Below are 26,215 nucleotides of genomic sequence, written 5' to 3' on the forward strand. Positions count from 1 at the left end.
GGGCATATCCGCTTAAACTTAAAAATAAAGAAACTGTGACTGAAGCATTTAGTAAGTTACTAGAAAAAGGTCGTGTTCCCAAAAATCTACAAACTGATTTAGGAACAGAATTTTATAATAGTTGTTTCAAAAAATTATTACAAAAATACGGTATAAATCATTATTCCACTTATTCCACTAAAAAGGCGTCAATAGTAGAAAGATTTATAAGAACGTTGAAAACTAAAATGTACAAGCAATTTAGCTTGCAAGGGAATTACAAATGGAATGATGGAACCCTCGAGCACATCATGAAAAAATATAACTCCACATTTCACAGAACAATTGGTACAGCTCCAGATAAAGTTAATGAAAAGAATAAACAAAATATACTAAAAAGATACAGACTACTACAATTATCAGCACCATCGCAGAAACGTTCAAAATTCAAAATTGGAGATTATGTAAGAATAAGCAAATACAAAGGAACTTTTGACAAAGGATATACTCCCAACTGGTCAACTGAAATTTTTAATATAGCTCAAGTTCAAAACACTCATCCAATTACTTACCTTCTAAAAGATGCAAGACAGCGACCTATTTTAGGATCATTCTATACTGAAGAATTACAAAAAACAAAACATCCTGATATATATCTTATTGAAAAGGTTTTAAAAACAAAAGGAAATAAATTATATGTCAAATGGTTAGGTCTGCCGCCTAGTGAAAACAGTTGGATAGATAAACTAAATCTTTTATAAACACATTTTATGTTAACAACTTTCAGTCTCTTATTATCTACGATACTGAGCAGAGTTCTCTTTTATTAAAAATGGAGAAACTAAAAATGGAAAAGGTTTTAAGAAAAGCTTTAAGGATATTGTATCTCGCGCGAAAAAACATATCCATAAATTGAAACCTAAATGCAAAAAAGCTGCAATCGAATTAGCTCTTGCTGCTGCTAAGGAATTAGCAGCGACATCTTCAGTTAATGTACCGCGTATAATACCCATACCAAAGACAGGTGGGGTTTTGCCACTAGTCCCCATATTTGCAGGATTGTCTGCCGCGGGCAGCTTAGCGGGTGGTACTGCTAGTATAGTGAAAGCAGTCAATGCTATTAATTTAATGAAAAAAAAATTTCAAGAACTAAAGAGACATAACGAGAAGATGGAAACATTGTGTATCGGAAAAGGATTATTTATAAAGCCCTATGGTAATGGTTTGGGAATATACACAGCAAAGGAAAAAAACTGATTCGGCGGCTACCTAATCGTGCTCTAAGTAACTTGGATATTCTAAAAATTTCAAAAAATATTCCTTATTTCAGAGGTGTATTTATGAGAAATGAACTTCCAAAATATCCTTTTAAAAAAGAGTGTGGTATCATCAACTTAGATAGCTCTCAAAATCCTGGAACTCATTGGGTAGCCTATGCAAAAATAAATAATTACATTGAATACTTTGATAGTTATGGTAATTTGAAACCGCCTAAAGAATTTGTAAAATATGTGGGAGCGAATATTAATTATAATTATGACAATTATCAAGGATCTAATTCTTATAACTGTGGCCATCTATGTATCAAATTTCTTATTAATTTTTGGAATAAAAATTGAAAATAAATAGATGATACAAAAATATGTAAGCTCATTTAACCATCATGTCTATTACACTCACGATCGTGGGTGAAAAATCTATTCTAGAATCATTTTACGCCCCTCCTCTTATTTTGGAAGACGAATATGAGTGTGGCTTAGTATATTTTTCTGCATTTAATTCAATTCCAAATGTAGACTATAATAATAATGTGTTTGAATATGGAGAAGAGAAAAAAAGAATTCTTATTCAACCAGGTGCTTACGATTTACAAGATTTGTATGAATACCTAAAAGAAAGAGTTGAAAATTGTGAATTACAAATAAAATCTAACATCAATACAATGACATGCTCTTTGTACTGTACTGAAACTATAAACTTTAATTCAGAAAATAGTATTGGACCTATGCTAGGTTTTTCTAACGAAAAACTAAAAGCAAATAAATGGCATGAATCTACAGAATCCGTTAACATTCTACCACTGTCTGTCATAAGGATCGAATGTGATCTTGTACAGAGTTCGTACACTAACGGTTCTCCTTCACATATTATTTATGAGTTTGTGCCAAACATTCCTCCAGGTCATAGATTTATAGAATCTCCAAGTAATGTGATATATTTTCCGGTCAAAAGAAAGATAATTTCATCAATAACAATAAAAATTTTGGATTTGGAAGGCAATAATATAAATTTTAAGGGCGAAACTATTGTTTTGTGTCTTCATTTGAAAAAGTCAAAATGATCGTATTTAACAAAAGTAATTATTATAAAGAGTATAACCCAACTATTAAGAAAGTTATTACCAAGGAAAGTGTAAAACAAAGAAGACGTGTTAGAGTATATAAAAAAATTCATCAGAGTAATAAACAATTTCTTAAAGCCCTCGGCTTCAAAGTATGAGCCTCCTTCAGATCAACGAATTACCTGAATTCGATAACTCTATCGAGAGTTATGAGGTTCATACATATAATCCATACAATAACAGTTTCAATGAAAATGATGAAATTCGGATACCTATTCACCAGCAAGATATTTACGTGTTACCATCAGCCAGTTCCATTTACATTGAAGGAAAAGTTTCGGTGACTCATAAAGATCAAGCTGGCAAAGTTCAAAAGAAAAGTGTTGACTTCAGTAATAATGCAATTGCATTTCTTTTTCAAGATATCCGATACGAAATGAATGGTGTTGAAATCGATCGTATTAGAAATGCTGGAATAACTACAACCATAAAATCTTTCATTTCAATGAATAGCGGTGACAGTAAAGCGGCTGCTGCTTGGGGTTGGAATATAGACGGATTTAAAAATCAAAATGGAAATTTTAATGCTTTGATACCCTTAAATAAGATTTTAGGTTTTGCTGAAGATTACAATAAAATAATAATAAACTGTAAACATGAACTCATACTTAACAGAGGTAGTACTAACATAAATAGTGTTGTCATGGGTAGCGATGATATTGTAGACATTGATATACAGAGAATCCAATGGCGAGTACCACATATTAAAGTATCAGATCAGCAAAGATTAATACTTTTAAGGAAATTAGAAAAAGATAATCCCGTACAAATAGCATTTAGAAATTGGGATTTGTATGAATATCCATTATTGCCAAAAACTACCAAACATTCATGGGCGTTAAAGACTGCTTCTCAATTAGAAAAACCTCGATATGTTATATTTGGTTTGCAAACTAATAGAAAAAACGTTAAAAACAGAGACAGCACAATATTCGATCATTGTACATTAACCAATGTCACATTATTCCTGAATTCCCACTATTATCCGTATGATGCTTTAAATCTCAAGTTTGAGGAAAATAAATACAGTATATTATACGACATGTACACCAAGTTTCGTCAGTCGTTTTACAACCTTCCTATTGATCCACTGCTTGATCTTCATACATTTAAAGAAATAGCGCCTTTATTTGTCATAGATTGTTCCAGACAAAATGAAAATTTAAAAACTGGTCCAGTTGATGTTCGTCTGGAAATAGAAACGTCTCAGGAAATTCCAAGCAATACCAGCGCTTACTGTTTAATCATAAACGATCGTCTTGTGGAGTATAGGCCGCTGAGTAACATTGTTCGAAAACTATCATGAAAATTATTGTGGACGTTCAAGGTTTTAAAAATGATCAAAATTACTTTCTGCCTAAAGAGATTGCTATAGTGTATAGTGATCGAGTTCAAGTTTTGTTAATAAAACCGCCATATCCCTATGAATGGCTAACAGACACAGAAAAGAAACAAGTTAAATGGATTGAAAAGAATAGAAAAATATTATGGAGCGAGGGAATCGTGCCTTACGAGACCTATAAATACCATCTAATAGATATTTTAAAAAATAATGATATTTATTGTAAAGGCCTTGAAAAGCAGTTATGGTTAAAAGATATATTAAGTAATCCTAACGTACATAATTTAGAAGATAAAGGATGTCCTCGTTTATTAACATTGTATGAGTTGTATAATTCACATTCTGACATATATAGTTGTGTTTATCATCCGACCATCTGTGCGCTGAAAAATGTAACTTGTTTAAAAAAGTGGTGTATGAATAATAAAGTTTTAGATGATTAAATATGCTTGTTTAATTTCCATATACCTGCTTCTTTTATTTAATTTACTGATTATACTCGTATTGAAAACACAATATTTGGTGTAGGTTGTTATAGCCAAATAGTTGTTTTTCATGTTGTAAAAATATTACATTTGAAGAGTAATTTCAAAATTCAAGGTTTCTTAGTACCTATCTAGTTTTATCAAAATATTTGCTCGTGCAAATAGAATGAATATTTCGTTCTTAAACCATGTGAATAGTTTGTTCAAAATACGGATAGTTGATTAATTTTTGCTTGGATTTAGCTACACTCCATTTATTTAATGTGTTGTTGAGGACAGTAGTTTAGAATTGGGGAATTCTGTATCAAAATTGGTGGCGATTTTGGATCACGGCGAGCGAAGCGAGCGAGCGTAGCGAGAGTGATCCAAAATCCCCACCAATTTTGATACAGAATCCCCAATTCAACACTACTAATGGTACCGACTGAGAGGCCAATTCATACCAGTTCTGGGAAAAATAAGAAAAAAATTCTATGTCACTTAGCTAAGTAGTAATAGACATTTATCAAAAAAGTTGAAAATTGACACCCTTGGTCGCACTTTTAAGTACTGTGATCACAAATTTCATAATTTGGCAGTGATTTTTTTAATGAAGTAATCTAGAATAACCGTGCTATAAATCGCAACTACAAATAAACATAATAAACATTGTTAATTTAGTAAAATGAATTAAGTTTCTTTGAGTCATGGTTTACAAAAATTTTGTCAGTTAACTTTGACACTTCATTTTGGGAAAAAAAAGTACTATACTACCCTTGGCAACTTATTTCAAAAGATGGCCCATTTACTCAAGATTTCAAAATGGTGCAACACTTGCCACTTTTCTTTCCTTTAAAAATGTTATTTTTAATTTTTTTGCAAATCGACCTCATTTAAACAAATAATACCTAATACATTTTATTGTATTGAAATTTAAAAGATAGATGTCTCCATTGTGTTTAGTGGACATAAAAGAGACAGAATGAGATAGATAGTGACGCTGTCAGTTTGTCTCACAGAGCTCTCTCTAGAGCGAGACAGATTGATATTCGACCTTTACTCCGATGTTTGATGGGTCGTTCATTGAATTTAGTACTCATCGTTTCTTCGTTTACTACGTACGCATTTCTCGTAAATTTCTTATAACTTTCGTACTAACGACTTTGGCTTGTGTTAAATTGGATTCGATATTGCATCCGTACGACGACTGACTTGTGTTACCTTGGACTTGATACTGCACCCGTTCTGACGACTGCTTTTCTGGACTTTGTGCTGTGCAAATTGTGCGTAAATAACATGCCATATCTGTACACAGCGGAAGAATATGCAAATATGCATCTTATCTACGGTGAATGCCGTGGTAATGCCTCTGCCGCAGCCAGATTGTATCGCGAGAGGTACCCGAATATGGACCGTCACCCAGATTATCGCGTTTTCCAAAATGTGCACACGTCATACTCGGAAGGACGATTGCCCAGTGCTCTTATGTCCGGTGGGAGACCTCGAAGAGAATACGATGACGTAGTTTTGAATGGAATTCAAAATGACCCAAGTACGTCGGTACGTGCGATAGAAAAAGAGACAGGAATACCAAAAAGTAGTGCTCATAGAATTTTAAAGCGCTACAAATTTCATCCATATCATGTACAACGCGTACAAAGTTTGCTACCACGGGACTACGAACCCTGAATTACTTTTTGCAGGACAATATTAGGGAGAATTAGAGAAAATCCAGATTTTTTAAATAAAATTCTATGGACCGATGAATCCACATTTAAAAGAGATGGTTATTTAAACCTACATAACCTTCATGGATGGCACACAGAAAATCCGAATTTAATGCGTGAAGATCGATCCCAGTACCAATTTAAAGTAAACATGTGGACCGGAATTTTAAATGAACAAATAATTGGACCGTTTGAGCGGCCTCAAAATTTAAATGGCACCACCTACTTGCATTTTCTCCAAAATGATTTGCCAAGTTTGTTAGAAGATGTACCACTCAATATCTACAGAGAAATGTGGTTTCAACAAGATGGTTGTCCAGCTCATTATGCTCGGCCTGTACGAGATTACTTAAATGAAGAATATCCCGGGAGATGGATCGGACGCCTTGGTTCAATTTTATGGCCTCCTCGCTCCCCCGATCTGAATCCAGTGGATTTTTTTTACTGGGGATGCATAAAAGAAAAAGTTTATTCGAAACCAATCCAAAATCTATCGGAACTACGCCGAAAAATGATGCAGCATCAGAAGAAATAAATGCACGGAGATTTGCACGACTGGTGAAAAGGTCTTTTCTGAGGCGATGCAGAGCCTGTATTCGTGCCGAAGGAAAGCAATTTGAGCATTTACTTTAGTTTTAAGGAGGAAATAATTAAATTAAAGTTTTACGATAGTTAATTGATTCATTTTGATTAGTTTGACTCTCTTACTTACCTCTTTGCTAATAATAATAGAAATAAAAATATTTTTTTCAGACTATTTTGTCAATAATTATAAAAATTTGCTAAAGTTGAGTTGTTCGCAATGAGGTCCATTTGCAAAAAAAATTAAAAATAACATTTTTAAAGGAAAGAAAAGTGGCAAGTGTTGCACCATTTTGAAATCTTGAGTAAATGGGTCATCTTTTGAAATAAGTTGCCAAGTGTAGTATAGTACTTTTTTTTTCCAAAATGAAGTGTCAAAGTTAACTGACAAAATTTTTGTAAACCATGACTCAATGAAACTTAATTCATTTTACTAAATTAACAATGTTTATTATGTTTATTTGTAGTTGCGATTTATAGCACGGTTATTCTAGATTACTTCATTAAAAAAATCACTGCCAAATTATGAAATTTGTGATCACAGTACTTAAAAATGCGACCAAGGGTGTCAATTTTCAACTTTTTTGATAAATGTCTATTACTACTTAGCTAAATGACATAGAATTTTTTTCTTATTTTTCCCAGAACTGGTATGAATTGGCCTCTCGGCCGGTACCATTTTATCGTCAAGTTTTGGGACACCCTGTATATGATTCAGATGGAATTGTGAGTTTTTTCTCTTTGATTTTTTTAAGCTAACTTTTGTTTTTTATTAAATTGAAAGTTGACCTGTCCTGGCTTCGCACGGGTAGGTCCATTAGATAATAAAGCGTCCTTCAATTAAAATTTTCAAATTATATTTAATATACAGAATTCGTCCAGTTACAGTTTTATTATATTACAGACAATATACCTATATATTTTTGTAAGATTTTTAGTTATTTTGTTTCAACAGATCCCAAGTTCATCAGAATACAAAGATATTATGACAAGTACAGGTAGTACTTGCATAATAACTGCAACGTCCATCATTGACCATGGCAATTCTAGCGAAACATGTGCAATTACAATACAGGTTAGTAGGTTAAAACTCTCAGGCATATATGGATTAGCCTTTCCCATACAATTCCGTCCGCAAAAATACGCTTGAATCTTACGTCATCGTCATTGACAAAGTCAAGAGACTTTTGCTATTTCTCTTGACTTTTTGAGCGCATTTTTTTTTTTATCTTCGAAGGGCCCATCCATATACATCGATGCTCTCAGGCAATACATATTAATTAATTAATTTGAATAACATAACAATTCATGAATGTGTTTAATGTGTGTGTGTCTTGCTTATTACTATGTACTTTTATTTTTTATTTCAGGACCCAAAACCAATTACATATCTGATTAAAGATTCGGAAACATGTACAAATTATGACAGTCAGCAGATTTTTACAATTAAGTACAGCAAATGTGGTTCAAAACGAAATCTGAGTACCAAAGTTTGCAAATAAAATTGGATGTGACAGTAAACCTAAGAAGTATCTATTGTAAGTGCTTTGATTATTATGTTATGAAAAATTATGTACCTACTTAATTAGCTTTGAAGTATGATATGCAATAATAAATTCTCTCAAATTCTCAAAGTCTAAAGTAAGGTTTAATTAGATTAGAACATAAATATTCATCTCCCGGGTGTCAGCCACATCACTAGGAGAGTTGCCTAACTAACAGCTGTAACGTGTACCTGAGCGGTCCCCTTACATCCCTTATTTTGATTGCATTTTTTTATAGAAAATTGTTAACATAGCCTCAAATCTAATTGTTTACCTTTTCGTATGTCAGTTGTCCATGCACCAAACTTCACAATGACGTTTAGGCGTGACGTTCGGGAATGTCATTTAACCATCTGTCAAACCCTCTTTCGTATTGAGGAAACGGGTAACATTTTGACAGCTCGTTTTTCCCGAACGAAGTTGGCACTTTTCGGAGGCCATCTTGCAAGCTTCCACTTTTTCTTCCTGAGATTCACGCGTAACATTTGCTCGTGAATTTTTTTTTCCAAAAATGTGACTTTTATTTTAAAGTTAAAGGAAATATTATATTATAATGGGCCTAAGGGCTATAGACAGGTAGGACATGGCGCTTTTTAGCGGTAAGTGTTTATTTTCCTGACCAATCTCCCCATTAAGACAATACATTTTCCAACAAGAAAATGAATAAAATTTTTAACCCAACATTTTCTTGTTGCAGCCGTTATCCACCGATCGTTATTCACCGTTCGTTATCCACCGTTTTCATCTTTTAACGCAACATTTAATAATTTATCATGCGGATTTTCTTTAAAAATATCATTATGGATCGTGAATGAGGATCACGTGTTAGGAGTTATATCGGATCCCATCCCAAGAATTGTGCGATGGAATGCTGTTTTCGGCCTGCGAAATTAGTTATATATTCGTCATGTGCCTAGCTGATCGTAAATTTTAACAATTTTGTGATTTTTTTTTTTAAATCTTTATTTATTTTAATGAACTTGTATACAATTTGTACATGTCAGTTCTATAGTACTTAAACCTAGATTAAACTAATTAACAATTGACTTAATAATTTTCTTAATTTATTTTCATAACCTCGTGTGTGGCCATGTGGCTCAGGTTACCCTAAGTTTGTTTTATTTTAAATCTTTGTAATGAGTATCCTATATATATAAAATTAAGATAAAACATAGAACAAAGAGACGTTATTATAAATTTTCGTATTTTTTTTCCTTTTGTAAATAAAACCTCTTATAAAATTTTGGAAATTTAATAAATTTATTTTAAATTCTAAATATATTTCTTTGATTTTTATTCACCAATCTTTGTTACGATTGTCGGCTCGAATAGAGAGCACGGCTAGGTAGACCAAATCCCTGGCTTGTGATTAAAAGTTCAGGCCTCTGCGAGACTATCCGAGCATATTTATATCCCAGCTGGCTGGCGCCCGAAGGTTTTCTTGTATCCATTTTCCTTTTCTATTTTGTCAACTGGAAGTAAGAATTCATTTTTTTTATTTTTATTTATTAACTTAATTTACATTATCATTCATAACCTAACCTAACTATATATAACGATTTTTAAATATTTTTTAATTTTTCACCTACCTATTGGGGGTGAAAAATTTATTTGTGACACAAGTTATGGTATAGCGGCGGACAAGTCTTTTTAAAAAATTAAGTTAAATTTCACAAAAGAAAAAGAAATTACAAAATAATAAAATACAAAAAATCAAAATAATATCTATGTTGAATATCGATGTGAAACGATAGCGCACAACCTGGACTGGCCTCTCTTCCCATTGTTCGGTCGGCGGTCTGTAGCGTAAAGCATGTGCTACACGGTTTCAAACGGCGCGGCGGTTTGAAACAGAGGTTTGAAACAGTGTAGATAGTTGTTTTATGCCAAATTTCGTTTGACCTTTAAACACCCTTGGCAGCAAGGCTTGCGTTTGAAACCGCTGGTAGAAGCGTTGGTTTGAAACTTGTTTGAAACCGTCTAGCCGCTTGTTTAAAACCTCGCGTACGACAGTCACGTAGCAGCGGCGAGCGCAGCCAGACGTACGCGACGACGACGTTCTGGCACGAGAAGAAAAATGGCACGAGAAGAAAAAGAACGAGAAGTAGTTACAGAACTTCTCGAGCTATATAGAGACTTGCCCTGCCTTTGGGACTTAACATGCGAATCGTACAAAGACTCGACTCAGAAAAAAAATGCGTGGGATATTTTAGCCACAAAATTAAAAGATATTGACCCTACGGCCAACGCCGCGTCTGCTAAAAAGAAGATAGACAATCTAAGAATTTCTTATACACGGGAATCGAAGAAGGTAAGTAACTTAACTTTCTTTAAGTTAATTATTACTATAACTATATAACTATATTATAACTATGACTATAAATAAACTAACTATAAATAAAAATAGACAAAATACAAAGTAGTATTGTTATGTTTTAGCGTATGATAGCAACACCATTGTGTTAGACGAGAAGTTATTATATTATTTTATGTCTATTGGTTCATAATCTTATTTTTGTATTCGACCTATTATATGACGGCGCATGGAATGAGAGCGGCTGTCGTTGTCAACGCGAGTGACAACTGACGGCCGCTCTGGCGAAGTGTCGATGTCTATGGTGGCGGGGCGGCCATGTTTGTGCGGAACGAGGCCGTCGACGCACCGTGGTTGCGACAAATCGCCGCCTATCTGTTCCAACCGTTCGGATTTTATTATTATTTTATACAATTTGAGTTAATAACGTCGAGCAGATATTAATTTGGTGTTGATTTCCTTTAATATTCTTAAACTCGCGGTAATACAAGGTGATTTGATAACACGTGTTTAATTATAATAAATTATAATAAAAGTCATATCAAGACAAGAAATACAGTAGAGCGCTCATATGGGGTATGGAAACGAAGATTTCCATGCATTGGCTCGAAGCTGAGATTGAAACAAAACAGGATAGAAGCTATAGTTGTAGCCACAGCTGTGCTGCATATTATGTGTAAGACCAGAAATGATCCTGAGCCAGATTTGGCAATCCAAATAGATATTTGGAACGTTGAGAGTAACGTCCCTAACTCTATAGATAACAGCAATGGGCAAACTGTTATCAGTAGTTTAATTCACCACTATTGGAGGTGCTTCAACCACTATGCCACTGCAGACATCTCCATCATATTGTGTAAGGTTATTTTTTAAAAAAATATTTGAGTTGTCAAAAATAATATAAAATTATTAATTTATAGTTTGATAAAATCGATATTTGGCTCATTCGATGTCATACAATCTGTTGCTAGAAGGCCAACAAGATTGAACTTGCATAAATACGGGTGTTTCGAAGGTTTTAGTTTAGTCTCCTTCTGAGATTCGGAGCGATATCGCATATTTTCGGTATTTGGATTGTGAACTGGATAATTAGATGTTGTGATAGCAATCACGCTCTAATTAAATTATTTATTTTGGCATTAGTTTGTTTAGATTAAGACTCTCGGATAACCTTTACACATTGAACTTGTGTTTTTTGTGTTGGTTTTGAGAGGACATTCCAATAATCCGAAAAATATTTAAATAATACCTGCTTTTCTGAGTGACGCCAATAATTGAGACTCAATCCCGAACACAGACTCTTTAGGGCGCTCCACATTCTCAAGAGAATCTCGCGAGAACGCAAGAAACATGCGAAAAACGTGAATGTGGAAGCGATTCGCGTATTCTTCTCAAGTTCTCGCGTGTATTTGACTCCACACTCGCATGTTTCTCAGTAGCGCGCGAGCCGCGGACTTGAACGGTTGTATAATATAGTGTACCACGTAGCGTCAATATGAGCGTAACTTGGACAAACAAACTTGAGTTGAAATTAGAATATTTCCAAGCGGAACCCGTGCTATGGAATACTTTAAAAGACTACAAAAATAAACTAAAAACCCATGATGCGTGGTGTCGTCTAAGTGAATTGATGGGAGTACCCATTGTGTCTTAAAAAACAAAAAAACTTCGTTATTTGCAAGCTACAGAGGGTACAAAAATAAAGTTAAGAAATCAGAAAACTCTGGAGCAGGTGTCGACGATATTTACAAGCCGATCTGGTTTGCATACGAAATAATAGACTCTTTTTTTGGGGATACTACGAAATGTAAGAAGACAATAAATACGGTAAGCAGCAACTTTTATTAATTATAATTATTATTACATATAGGAAAGTACGAAAGCGCCTTATTCGACGATACAGCAAGTTTTCCTTTATTACACAATCAACTTATGTCTGTTGACAACCAGTACATAACCTATCTACTGAAATATTTAGCGAATTCGTCTCTTATTTCTGTTGCGTGATGAGCCGCTCGGCGTGGAATATGTCGCGAATTTCGAATAGCACAGGTGCTCTCCACTTCTCCTCTCCAAGAGCCGGGCTCTATTAATAAATTATTGTTGTCATAAGTATCTATAGTTCCGGAAGGTGTATAGATGTGTGATGATGTAGTGCTTCGTCTCAAGAAATTATGTAAGAGTATGCATGTCAACGTTATCAAGGCGGCTTTTTCAGGTTGTAAATTTATTGGTTTCTTGAAAATTCTTAATTTTGTTACCAAAATGCCGAAAGTATTTTCAACTACTACTCGTGCTCCAGACAAAATCTGATTAAACTTTCGTTTTGGGATCCCAAGTTGTGATTTCCCGAATAGGTTGTCATAATGTTTTCCGAAAGGGCAAAAGCGCCGTCTCCCAAAAAAATGTACGGCACGTCGATGTTTGAACCAGGCAGCGGATGTGGTTGTGGTAAATTTAAATTATTTGTCTGCATTTTTGACCATAAAACATAAAACAATGTCTGCGAAAATAAAATTATACTGACTAGCAACCAACGCCATCAAAACTATACTGAATGTTCTTTTATAGTTATAATATTCTGATCCGGAATTTATGGGACATTCTAAGACAATATGTTTTCCGTCGATTGATCCAACAGCACGCGGGAATTTCAATGCAAAATCTTTTTCGATTTGTAGCCATTCTTCGGGGCACGATGGTAACTGCAACAATAAAAATAATCATTTTAATTTATTTCTATTTTAGGAGGAGCAGTCTACTGGTAGCGGAGGAAATGAAGAACTTGAAGAAATTCAGAGTAATCAAAATCCGCAAGCTGATCATCAAAGCAGTATCAACAATTCGTCGGCGAAAACACCCCACCGAACTCTTTGAAGCAGAAAAAGTTATGAAGGAAGCCTTGTCTACGTTTAATGCAACTCTGTTAAAAGAAATACACCTCAACCAATTCCAAAAGAAGACGATGATTGTGAGAATTCCAGCGACGCATTCACTCGTTGCAGATAATGGAGGACGAGGTGGGCCTCCACCAGCCGACGCATGCGGTTTTCTTCAATATTATAAATAATAAATGAACCATGCCCTTTATCATTGCTTTTTACTTTCGATGGGGTGACACCACCAACTTCCGCACCGGGTGCCACGCCACTGGACTCACTCGCACATTCGCATTATTCAAATGTCCTTGAAGATAATATATTTATTACAAAATCAAAATATTGAAACTAATATTGAAACTCAAAATATTGTCTATGAAAATCGCCGTATTTCACAAATTTCTTTTTTTCGGTTTAAAACGGTTTTTATTTGCTTCCAGAATCAGACGGCACTTCGGGGACCGGACCGTAACACGTGGATTTCTTTTTACTAAAATGCAAGAACAAGACTTGCCCGATTTTGATGCAAAATTGATTTATCTTGAGAGATATACTATTTTATCACAACTTATTTTTATTTCTTTTTTATATTTTTTATTATTATATATTTTTATTTATTACTTCGTCATCATCGTGATCAACTCATCGCCGGCTCTATTCAAAGCCACGGCGTACGAAATATCAATCCGACGTGTGCTGGCTTCGAAATTGCCTTTGCTGCAGTACTGATTAATAATAAATGTAATCTATCCAGCCACTCCCAAAGGGTCCAATTGGGAAGCAGATTCAGCCAAAATATGTCGTTAAACTCGTTAATAAAATCTTTTTTAGGACTAAGGTAACCAAATAAATAGTGATCCTGTTGAAATTGAATACGATGAAGTAATAAATGACCACATCTTAGTTGGAATACAAAGAAAAATCTGATGATAAAATCTTTGATATTTTGAAATATGTAACTGGATATGAAAAAGGTAGGACAAATGTGTTTAAAAATTGTAAAAGTTGTAAAAATAATTTGTACAGCAATGACTATAATAACTTAAAATCACAAGGCAATTACAGGCAAACATGTTGTGATGATGAGTCACAAACAGCCTAATACCTACGTACCGGCCGGCGTGGAAACATCTCGAATCTTCCACGGCCGGTTGCGTTATCGACTCGACGATACAGCCGGGCATTCATCGAGCTCCACGGCCGCGGCACAGCGATCCGCCCCCAGGGCCAGGGATATGGCTACCAACTCGAGTCAGTGCCTACCAGCATAGAGTGCAGTGCACCAATGCAACCGACTAAGACCGGTATCAATAAGGCCACTGTATCAATTCGAGCTGCTAGTGCCTAGTAGCAGCGATCTTTGGAAATGCTTGAAACAGCAAATTATAGACGCTTTTGAAATTGTTAAAAGTGACACTGACACATTAATTAAATTAAAAGAAAATTTACAAAAACGTGCTCGGTTATGTTTAGAACAAAATGGCAAGCAATTTGAACAATTACTTCAGTACAGGTAACTACCTCGGTACCTAATTTTGTTTTGATGAATGATTTTAACTGCAATCGTTTGTAAAAGTGTAAGTAGGTCGTTATTGATTCCAAGTTTTAATAATAATACGTCTGTAACAATTTACTTACAGTCAAGAAACCAGACATCGCAAATGGATAGATTGTAAACAGACCCACATCAATAAAAACCTTTTAAAAGATAAACTAATTCCCAAGTAACCATTAGAAAGATGCAACATGTGGCAGGCACACGGTTTATCAGTACAAAGCATGGGAATCATATCTGAAACACCATCGTCGCGACGGCGTAAAAGTACAAAAACCCAAAACTGCAGCGATAAGCAAAAATGCAGACATCCATTATGGCGCATCCACACATGCCCGGCGGCCAGGCCGCCGGCCATGCCGCCGGCTCATGCATCTTTTACCTGCGGCACGCGCGGCTTTTGGTGCCGGCGGCAGTTTGCTTGCGGCTTCGATACGGAGTGGTAGTGTTGTCGTATTCATTTAAATAACAAAATGACAGAATTTAACTGGGATGATAGTGCTGTACTTTTATTAATAGAAAAGTATCAAGAAAATGAACTATTGTGGAACCCAAGGCATATGGATTTCAAGAATCGCAACAAAAGAAACGATGCTGTTAGGGATATTGCTTCTGTGTTCAACATAGCATCAACAGAAATTGAGAGAAAACTGAAGAATTTATCTAGCCATTATTTTCGAGAAAAACGCAAATTTGAAGAATCTAAAAGGAGTGGATCTGGACGGGATGATGTTCAATTGCCGAAATGGTTTGCTTATAAGGCGTTATCATTTCTTAATGACAAGAATGCACCGGTACCGACTCTGAACAGCCACACACCTAGTGTAAGTACCCATCAAATTCTTATAATTACCTAAGTAGACTAGTTGGTCGACCATAATAAATTTAAAATACATATTTCATTATGCAATATTTTCGTTAATAGGGGTAGGTACAAAGTTTTTGCTTCGAGTATTAATATTTTAGATACCTACTACCTACAACCCGGTAACAATACATAATACCACGGAGCGCGGGCGAGCATACTCTCGTTTTTGACCTTATGTAGTCGGCATAACACTTACCGAAAGCGAAGTATTCGGGAATAAGCGCTCGTGAAGAGTGTACAGGGTTACTGGTGAGACATTTGCAATACTTGAGGACGTGATATATGGCCAACTAGCTGATGCCCGCGACTTCGTTCGCGTGGATTAAGTTTTTAAAATCCCTCGGGAACTCTTTGATTTTCCGGGATAAAAAGTAGCCTATGTCACTCTCCAGGACCTTAACTATCCCCATGCAAAAAATCATGTCGATCCGTAGCTCTGTTGCGGCGTGATTCAAGGACAAACCAACAAACACACTTTCGCATTTATAATATTAGTATATATTAGTATGAAGTAAGAAGTATGATATGTAAGATGAAAAAAAATATATAAAGAAATAATATCAATTATTTACTGAGTAAATGTAGCTTAAACTTACATAATTATTTGTATACACTATACATACATGTTATGTTTATAAGCTTGGTTTTTATTTAATATTTACATACTGATAGGATACATTCAAAATATAGTATTGAAGCTTGTTTGCAATTATTTATAAGATTTCCTTTTTATTTTCAGTCTTCTCAAGATAATATCACTCCCCAGACTACGCTACCTTCGACAAGGACTTCACGAAAGCGAAATATAGAGAGAGAACCTGAAGTTGATGAAGCTTTGCAATTACTGAGGGAGATCACGTCTAATGCAAGGCAACGCGATGATGCTGCTATATTTGCAGACTATATAAGTAGCAAGTTGAGGAAGATGGATCATTACACGATGTGTACAGTACAACATCAAATCCAGAATATTATCTATGAAGCAGAAATGAGAATGGGTTCGATGAATTTTGATACTAGTAATACTACTCAGCCTCTTCGTTATCAAAATGTTCGTCCAGGATACTTCACCGGCCAACCTACAACGTTAGCAATGTCACCGTCGCCCTCAACTTCGCGCTCTTACGGCCCGTTCACACATGGGAGTCCGTTTTACTGGTACGTTTTTAACGGATACGTCATAAATTTATGCTCTGTTCACACATAGGCACCGTATAAGGCCTCCTACGCACTGGCGACCATGGTCGCCGCGACCTGGCCGCGGCGGCCAGTGAATTCTGGACTTTATATGGCAATCGCTATAGCCCCTACGCACTTAGCGGCCAGCGACCAGCGGCCACCGTTGGCCGCGGCGTCCAATTTGATGCCACGCGACCAGCGACCAATCGTGGCCGTCGAGAACATCACTTCTGTATTAAAATTCATCAGTGCTACCGCATCGGCCGCGGCGACCAGACGTGTAGCTAGCTACAGAGTGATTATTTTACAATGGCCAATTTCGACACGGAAAGGTTCATAATTGAAGTTGAAAATAGAAGAGGTTTATGGGATTTAGCATCAAATGATTACTCCAATAAAGATGTTAAGCGGCAGTTGTGGCTTGAAGTGGTCGATATATTTGGCGGTGAATCCATGGAAGATAAAGAAAAGGCAGAACTTGGTTAGTATTTTATTTTATTATGCCTAAGTAAATTAATAATGCGATGAACTACAATAAACGCAGCAGGTGCTGTAGTAGCATTCGACACGTATATGTGACATGAGTGATTTTTTTTTAAAGTTGTTCCGTTCATTCAAAATCTAAGAAATTTTAGCAAATAGGTAATTGTCAAAAGTATAACTATTTTATTTCTACTATTTTTCGCTTTGCACATGAGTTTTGACAATTATTTGCTAAAATTTCCCAGGTTTTCGTAATGATTGGAATAACTTTTTAAAAAGATTACTCATACCGCATGTGCGTTCGACGCCATTTTGTTTACGGCGCGCAATGGCGGCTCGCGGCGAGCACCCATATATTTACAAATTGTGCCAGGGCAAGCGACCATCGGTACTGAAGTAGTTTGCGAATATATCTCGATATTCGGTTGATGTTCTATTTGCTCTATTAGGTAAACATGCAGGTATTTCTAATAAAGCCTCTGGTACAGTTAACGTGTCCTTGAAATCATATCCGTCTCTTTCTCGCACAAAATTATGAAGCACACATAGAGCTTTTATAATCACAACTGCAAATTCTTTCTTGACGTTTAGGGGTCGGTGAAGAATCTGCCATTTATTGGCTAATATTCCAAATGTACATTCAATATAGCGGCGGGCACGGGATAGTCGATAATTAAAATTAGTCTTTACATTATTCAAGTTTCTCCCAGCATACGGTCGCATCATATGTTCCGATAGTGAAAACGCCTCATCACCCACTAAAACGAACGGCATTGATTGGCCATTTTCTTTGATGGGGTTATTGCTCGGAATATCGAGATCATTATTTAAGAGCCTATGATAAAATACAGAGTCTTTGTAAATTGACGAATCACTGCATTTGCCGTATGCTCCAATATCTACGTAAAGAAATTTATAATTTACATCACATATTGCAAGTAACACGATTGAAAAATAATTCTTGTAATTGTAATAAAGAGATCCCGAATGTTGTGGTTTGATAACTCTAATGTGCTTGCCGTCGATGGCTCCGATGCAATTAGGAAATTGGGCGTATTTTTGAAAACCTTCAGCCGTTTGAATCCACTTATCTCTGGTCAATTGTGGCATCACAATTGGTTTTAATATCTCCCATATTGCTTCACAAACATCAAATACTATTTCCGATACTGTAGGAAGCCCTATACGGTATTCATGACTTATATGAGATAAAGAACACCCAGTAGCCAAATACCTGAAAATAAAATTCACATTAATAAACATAATATTAGTTTTGTAATATGTACTACATTTATTTATTGATTTACAGGCATTACTCTCCAAAAAAGATGGAAAAACCTTAGAGACTGTTTCACAAGAGAGCTGCGCCGTCTTAAAGATGTCAAAAGTGGTTCTGCTGCAAAACGTAAATCACAATACACCTATTTCAACCAATTACTGTTTTTGAAATCAGTGCTGGACACAAACGCAACAGAAAATAGTCTCGAAGAGGCAAGTCAAGAAAATGAAAGTGCAAGATCTTCTGATCTTGAGACTCAACAGTCTGCATCAAAGTCGCTTAGAACAAAAAGGAAGAAAAAAATACCAAACGAAGAATCCGATACAGACCCTCTAATTTCAGTTCTGCATAAGACCATAGCGACTACACAGAATGATTCAAATTGTGACAGATTGTTTCTTTTATCCCTCCTCGAAAGATTTCAAACAATCCCTGCTGCAATGAAGACCAAAGCGAAAATGGAAATCATGGAAATTATAGAAAAATACCAACCGAACTGTACACCTACAACAGCGCGCATAAACTATTCAAGTAATTTCAATACTCTTAACGACCAAGAATATGACCCGCATCGACCGAGTTATTCAGGTTATTCTACTACCAACAGGATATCAGATGATTCAAATTACAGCGATACTCATACTCATTATTCTGATATTTCTCAAAATTCAGAAATGATAGACCTATTTCCCAATTTGAATGATTAATTGTTCACAATTGCCATTTTTTAAGTTATGAAAATACAAATAATTTGATTATCTACTTCAGTTTTTTAATATTTAAAAACATGTTATAAGCAAGCCCTTTTCCTCTCCTTTTCAAAGTCGTAAAGTAGAATACTACTGAACAATAGTTCATAAATTTTTTAAAGTGGCAAAACCTTGGTCAATGAATTATACAGGTTGTTGTGAAAAACGCAACAGTGGTGGTTTAGGGTGATTCAGAATCAAGTCTTGTATAATTCAAATTTACAAAAAATCCGTTTAGCAGTTTAAGTAAAAAAAAAGGCCCTATCACATTATTTTTATTTTTCCTGTACACAATACTCCATTCCGAAACATCCTTTAAAATATATCACGTATTTTTTAAACATTCTGTATTTAAAAAAGAAAAAGCTTACCTTATTGTTATTACTAATTTTTCTTCTGCTGGAATGCATTTCCGATAGTTGTTACCAGTTCCAGTAATTTTTGGTTTTATTGTATCCAGTAACAGGTTAAAAGTATTCGTTGACATTCTCATGTAATTAAAGAATCTCTTCTCATACATTTTTAAATCCAAAAAATAAGTATAATATAATCCTTTAGTCTTTCTCTCGCAAAGTAATGGATGCACCCAAAACTGTCTTTTACGTGAAATCTTCCGTTTTCGTTTTCGTAGTAAATACACAAGCACAGTTAGCGTGATTATCTTCTGCACGTCCATCTTGACACATCCTTGGAAGTCGACTGCAAATTTTTCGGCCGTCCACATGTCGCGCTTGCCTACGCACCGGCGACCATAGCCGCGGCGGCCTGGCCGCGTCTATGGTCGCCAGTGCGTAGGAGGCCTAACGTTCAACGGATCCGTCATTACTGGATGCGAAATTTTTCTGATGAAAACTCGCAGTATACCGCCGCTATTCAACAAGGATGGAAGCTGTCGTGTTGTATTGGTACTATCGTCAGAGAAGGAAGATTCGACGTTATTGGCAGCATCCACTTATGGCCCAAAGGTCTAGAGAGGGTGCTTACAGTTTACTTATGAGTCAGTTACGAGGTGGTGAATCGAAATTTTTCAATTACTTTCGTATGTCAATGTCTACTTTTGATGAACTTCTTAAACTATTGGAAAAGGATTTAAAAAAGCAAGATAAGCGTTGGAGGAAAAGTATCTGCCCAGTATATCCGTATATTTCCGTTCCGTCCGTCCAGTATTCGATGACAAAACGGAATGTCATTTTTTTACGGAACGATATTTTTTACTGTATACAGAATACCGTGCCATGTGTGAAGTCGCTCATACAACTACATACGCCATCGACGAAAAAAAAACGTACGCGATAAAACGGAACAGTAAAACGGAGACATGTGTGAACCGGCCGTTACTCTGTTCAATCAGACTATGAAATGCAAAATAGCCCAGATGTCAATACAAGTGACAGTCTGTTACAAGTCTTGGAAAATAATTTAACCGAAAATAGTGTAATAGATTAAAATAAGGTTACATATTAAAATGACGAAAAACGCAATGCCTTTACTTAAAACTAAAATAAATGTTTATATTTTCGGTTAAATTATTTTATTTTAATAAAAGCTTAAAATTATTGATACATGTTTCTGATTCCTAAATAAAACAATTATTTGAATAATCATATTTTATTTCTTTCAAACATTATATTTGATATTGCCAAGGAAGCTGACCTTGTTCCGATAGAAAATAACATTTTAGCTCATTTCTAATTACACTTGGTTCTACATTTAGAGCGATCTGCGGTATATTTTGTTGCATTTCGTTCAAAACTCCATCAGTAGTTCTTTCATTTCTCTTCATAAAATTATGCAGATGCACACAAGCCATCACGACAATTTTTGCTTTCTCATTTTGTAAACCAATGCGTGAATGCAAAATTCTGAATTTATTAGATAAAATGCCAAACGCGTCTTCTACAACCATGCGCCCGCGACGCGAAGTCTATAATTAAAAACCCTCTCAGGTGATCCTTTTGCATGATATCCAGAAAACGGTTTTATTATATTCTGTGAGATGGGGAAAGCATCGTCACCGATGAAATAAAAAGGTACAGGTGTATTTCTCCCTTGTAATGGAATCGCTTGTGGCAGACTTAAAGTTCCATCTCGTATCATATCAAATAAAGTTGAATTTCGTAGAACTCCACCATCAGATATTCTGCCCTGACATCCAATGTCTACGTATAAAAAGTTATAATTGGCATCGATTAAAGCTAGCAAAACAATACTGAAATATGACTTATAATTAAAAAACTCAGAACCGCTATTAGTTGGACATAGTATACGTATATGTTTCCCATCGAGGGCACCTACGCAATTAGGTACATTCCATTTCTGCATGAAACTTCGAGCCACTGATAGCCATTCTCCATGTGTATTCGGCATCTGTAAAAAAAATTGTTTGTGATATTTGTGTGTTTAGTTCTAGTTATATGTATGTAAAATGTGTGTGAAGTTCCAGGTAGGGGAGAGTGGGTAACGGTGGATCAAGGGGTACAGTGGATCGAACGCGGCCTATATAATGCGCACATTTACACGATATAGCATTTTACGTTCTATTTTGTATTGCCCTTGACTCGCTACCGGGGTGCGACGGAAAAGTAAGTATGAAAGCAAAATATTTTGATGTTTTAAAAATGTAATGCTGCAGTTTGTAAAAAGTATTTAATATGAATCAAAAGTCACATGGCGTCATCAGATATGACTATTTTTTTAAAGAAAGGGAAATCCTTTCTTTAAAAAAATAGTCATATCTATAAACCTGAGAAAGGTAGCCCTAAGATTGCTATGGCAGTGTGTACCTTATTGATTTTGCTCAGGCTTTATTATAAAAACACATTCTAAAAGTGTTAAATTGTGGCAATATTTAGCTCTACAAAAAAGTTGATTCACTGTTACCCATTGCACTCTCCCCTACAGTATAAAATCAAATATTATAATTGTGTCTTGTACATGCCGTAACTGTGTGAATGTATGTGGTCTGTTTTGTTTTCTAATGTAGGTGTTCAGTTTCTAACTACCTAATGTGTTACGGATATTTTGTACTTACCCTTAAATAATTGGATAATGTAGACACCAAAGTTTGACAAACATCTAGAATTATTAAAGAAATAACTTGTGGAGACACTTTAAACAGTGTACCGAGTGAAAAATAAGAGTCTCCTGTAGCCAGGTATCTCAAAGTAATTGCTAGTCGATCGGAAGCTGACACAGCATTTCTCCAGCGGGTGTCAGTTTTTGATATCATGGGTCCAGTTAAATTCAGTAATATTTCAAATTCTTCACTAGAGATCCTTAGAAAAGTGTTAAATTTCGAACGAATATTTCTTCGGTTTATGTCGTCCCTTCTAAAATCTTCAAGTATCGGGGACACATTAGGCCTATTTCGAAGACTTGGTCTGACCCAATATCTTCGTTTGATTTTGCGGTTCTTTTTATGAATAATGACATACAACACTACACTTGCGATACACGCAACTATATCATAGTCCAACATCTTTCGATTCTACGTACACGACTAATTTCAACGAAAGTCACAACACTACTGCGTAAATTGCAACCGCGACTGCAGGCCGCCGGTAAAGCCGGCGGCAAAGTCAGCGGCAAGGCGGTCTGAAAGTCGGCGGCAAACCCGGCGGCATAAGCCGGCGGCATGTGTGGATGCGCCATTGGAAACACAACTACTGTCAACGGGGAAGAGATTCGGTTTAACTTGCCGGATTTAGCAGTTCCACAACCCGCGGATGATGCTATACCATCGGGGTCTTTCGGGCCTATTAACCCTGAGAATCATAATATTAACGAATGCTATATCTCCCCTTTAGTTACAGCGAATAGGGTGTTGAACTCCAGAAGACCAGTTGGAGCTCCAGAAATTCCGCCCCTTCCGCCTGCGCTCGTACCAGCCGGCGCCGAACCAACCATTAATCTGCTTGGCCACGGACCAGCTGATGTGATACATCCTGAAGCCCGCCATAGAATTGATGGCTTTGATTTTCCGAACGGAGATTCTGTGTGTGCCCGTTTGAAGATTTGTCCAGAATTGATGAGCCGGGTTAATACCGTTCGAATTGAATAAAATTACTAAGTTAAATTATACCTGCCCTTTTGGCTTAAGCTTTTATAACATATCGATAAACCACGGCAAGGAACTGGCAATAGCAATGATGGTAATACAACAGGCCCGTCCATTTTATATGAATTCCCATTGCACCTTGGAAATCACTGGTGTTAACGAAGATCTCATTAAAAAACTCCGTATAATTAATTCTACAGACCAGCATAAAATATGTAACAAACTCGATGCAAGCATAAAAAATCAACCAACAGGGCGCTTTAAAAAAATCTCTTTCGTTGGCTGTGTGACAACTCATTTTATTCAATTTCCGACATTTTTAGTTAGAAGAATAAATAATATTAATATTGATATTTAATTAAGAGACATGTTACAATATAAATTAATTCACTTTTGGGTCTCATCAGGATTATTTGTTGGTCGCGCGAAAATGCTCGAAAACTGCTCGAATTTCCAAAATCCTATTCCCAATACATAGACCCATCCTATATCGGCAATACCGCTAATTACCGAGAGATGGCGCTAGCCGTCCAAAATGCATTGAATTAACTGTGACTGAACTCCCCGCGCTCGCGCACGAGTCAATAAACATGGCGGATTGAAGCTAAGTGCGTGAAGATGTTTTCTCGACCCAACCGCAAATTAATTAAGTTCGTTTAGCGATAGTTAAACGTGAACCTTACGTTGAACCATCCATATCCATTTGAGAACGAATATAAATTTTATGTCTAAAGAAACCCCGGGAAATTATTTCAGAAACAAAGAGTGAAACTTTGCTACAACCTCGTCAAGTCTGGTTATATCTGAACATTTAAGCATTTCAGTGAAAATTTCAGTGAATGAGGCGCCATAGACGTACATGATAGATGAACAAATGCTAGCATTAAAATCAGTCAGATTTCAACACTTGTTTTTACCTTTTTAATTTTTGTTTCCAGGCATGCTGTTAAGCAATTATTTTTTTTTATTTTATTTTATTTTATTCCTTTATTTGTAAACAACAGCGGTACAATTATTATAATTTTACATTTTAAACTATATAAAAATAAGGCCAAATGGGTTTACAATATATGAGTATGATTACAGTTAACATAAAAGAGATTATAAATTATAACAGAACTAAGCGAGTGTTAGTGTGTATGTGTGTGTGTGTGTGTGTGTGTGTGTGTGTGTGTGAGTGTGTGTGAGTGTGTGAGTGTGTGATTATTTCCCAATATTCCTCCAAATTTCGATCCATTTGAGGTAACGAATGTAATTCTATCATCCAATAGATTTTGTCGTCCAATATCTATTGAATTTGCTAAAGAAACCCCTGTAAAAACAAGGGAAATTATTTCAGAAACAAAGAGTGAATTTTCTTTGCTACAACCTAGTAAAGTGGTTATATCTGAACATTTCTTTTAAATGCGTTTCTTTTAAATACACAATAAGAGTTAAACTCATACTGATGAAGGACTATTTTCATTCGGTGGAATGATTATGAGGTCCCATAGACCTAACATGAAAGATGAACTCTTTGAATAAATATTAGTATTTTTTTGGAAAACCTATTTTGGAAATACATATTTTGCATTTTGTATTTAAATACTATTACAAAAAAAAAAAAAAACACGTCTCTAATGAGCTTGGCAATGATAGACGGGAGGGTTGCACAAGTGTTGATACTCCATCTACATCTGTGTGTACAATATGCCTAGAGTCAAGAAACCAGACATAGCAAATGGATAGATCGTAAACAGACGCACATCAAGAAAAAACCTTTTAAAAGATAAATATATTTTCAAGAAACCATAAGAAACAGGTTAAACCTTTTTTCAAAGGTTGTCTGGGAGAGATCACCGTTAGCGATAAGACCGCATTTGTATGATGTAAATTTCTGTTCCTACTTTTTTGTTTAGTTTCTTCTATTCATCCTTTAAGTGCAATATAAAGATTTTAAATTAAAATCAAAATTGCAATCTAGTAAAGTACAAATTTCTATTTTAAAAAAATCCTCTGTTAACAAATAAACTATTCATTCATTCACAGTTGCGATTATCTGGTGTAAAAATGAAAGCTCACTGTACACAAATGATGAAAAAGTTTTTGCACTCTCACGATATAAATTAAGTAATGAATATTATAGATTTTTTCAAATACGCATTAGACTACCAAGTAAATCCACTTTAAACTCGGCGTGACCCGGTCCTAAAAATTGTTTACAACACTTGACAGATGTTGCTTTGGTGTTTATTTTGAGAGGTATCTTTTCACCCTGGAAGATACCTATTGCTTTTTATTTTGACAGGGATCGGATCGAAACCTTTTTCTTAAAAAAGATTCTTAAAGAAATCATTGAAGCAATTAATAATCCAGGTTCTCCTGAGATTACCTGTATCTGATCAAGGACCAACTTAACCGTCTATTGTGAATCAGAAACCATTAGACTCCTTTCATAACGACCATACATACATATGGGCAGTCGCCAGTAAAGACTAAGCTCCAATCTGCCTTCTATGCCTTCCAATATGGATTCTTCTGTTTATCTTTTAAGGATGATATCCTTGGCACCGTGGGTTGTTCAATCGTCGCAAGGTGTCTCGCCCTGAAGAATTGCTTTTTTGCCACTTACAACTCGATTAAGGAAGCGAAATAATAATCACTCTTACCTGATCGAGAGTGGAAATTACCAATATTAGTACAAAAACAAAACTGCAAGATCTTTTAGTTACAGCTAAAATCTTAAAAAACAAAGATGTTTACAAAAAGAAAAACGGTTTTGGTTATAGAAAGCCACTTAGACAATGGCGTATTAACTTCAACTCAAGAATTCA

At 35.5% G+C, this 26,215-nt stretch overlaps 3 protein-coding genes, 2 long non-coding RNA genes and 1 pseudogene across 5 annotated transcripts; 4 read left to right on the forward strand and 2 right to left on the reverse strand.

The window, feature by feature from the left end:
- Nucleotides 1-6,463: 6,463 nt before the first annotated feature.
- LOC123876657 lies at nt 6,464-9,564 on the forward strand. The gene is made up of 3 exons (XR_006798389.1): nt 6,464-7,570; nt 7,866-8,033; nt 8,737-9,564. It is a non-coding gene; the product is annotated as an uncharacterized LOC123876657 (long non-coding RNA).
- A 2,105-nt stretch (nt 9,565-11,669) lies between these two features.
- On the forward strand, nt 11,670-13,344 carry LOC123876655 (annotated as a pseudogene).
- A 3,531-nt stretch (nt 13,345-16,875) lies between these two features.
- Nucleotides 16,876-19,358, forward strand: LOC123876654. Its single transcript, XM_045922954.1, has 2 exons — nt 16,876-17,315; nt 18,627-19,358. The coding sequence occupies exons 1-2, from the start codon at nt 17,144-17,146 to the stop codon at nt 19,301-19,303; spliced, it is 849 nt and encodes a 282-aa protein (XP_045778910.1). The 5' UTR covers nt 16,876-17,143; the 3' UTR covers nt 19,304-19,358.
- Nucleotides 17,313-20,145, reverse strand: LOC123876653 (protein ALP1-like). Its single transcript, XM_045922953.1, has 2 exons — nt 19,717-20,145; nt 17,313-18,551 (listed from the first exon to the last, which is right to left on the reverse strand). Exons 1-2 carry the CDS (start codon nt 20,067-20,069, stop codon nt 17,675-17,677), a joined length of 1,230 nt encoding a protein of 409 aa, XP_045778909.1. The 5' UTR covers nt 20,070-20,145; the 3' UTR covers nt 17,313-17,674.
- Nucleotides 20,146-20,205: 60 nt separating this feature from the next.
- On the forward strand, nt 20,206-20,606 carry LOC123876658. Its single transcript, XR_006798390.1, has 2 exons — nt 20,206-20,239; nt 20,453-20,606. It is a non-coding gene; the product is annotated as an uncharacterized LOC123876658 (long non-coding RNA).
- A 635-nt stretch (nt 20,607-21,241) lies between these two features.
- LOC123877125 lies at nt 21,242-22,991 on the reverse strand. The gene is made up of 2 exons (XM_045923630.1): nt 22,377-22,991; nt 21,242-21,712 (listed from the first exon to the last, which is right to left on the reverse strand). The coding sequence occupies exons 1-2, from the start codon at nt 22,821-22,823 to the stop codon at nt 21,242-21,244; spliced, it is 918 nt and encodes a 305-aa protein (XP_045779586.1). The 5' UTR covers nt 22,824-22,991.
- Between the last annotated feature and the right edge of the window lie 3,224 nt (nt 22,992-26,215).

The sequence above is a fragment of the Maniola jurtina genome, chromosome 22, assembly GCF_905333055.1.
Source record: "Maniola jurtina chromosome 22, ilManJurt1.1, whole genome shotgun sequence".
NCBI classification, from domain to species: domain Eukaryota; kingdom Metazoa; phylum Arthropoda; class Insecta; order Lepidoptera; family Nymphalidae; genus Maniola; species Maniola jurtina.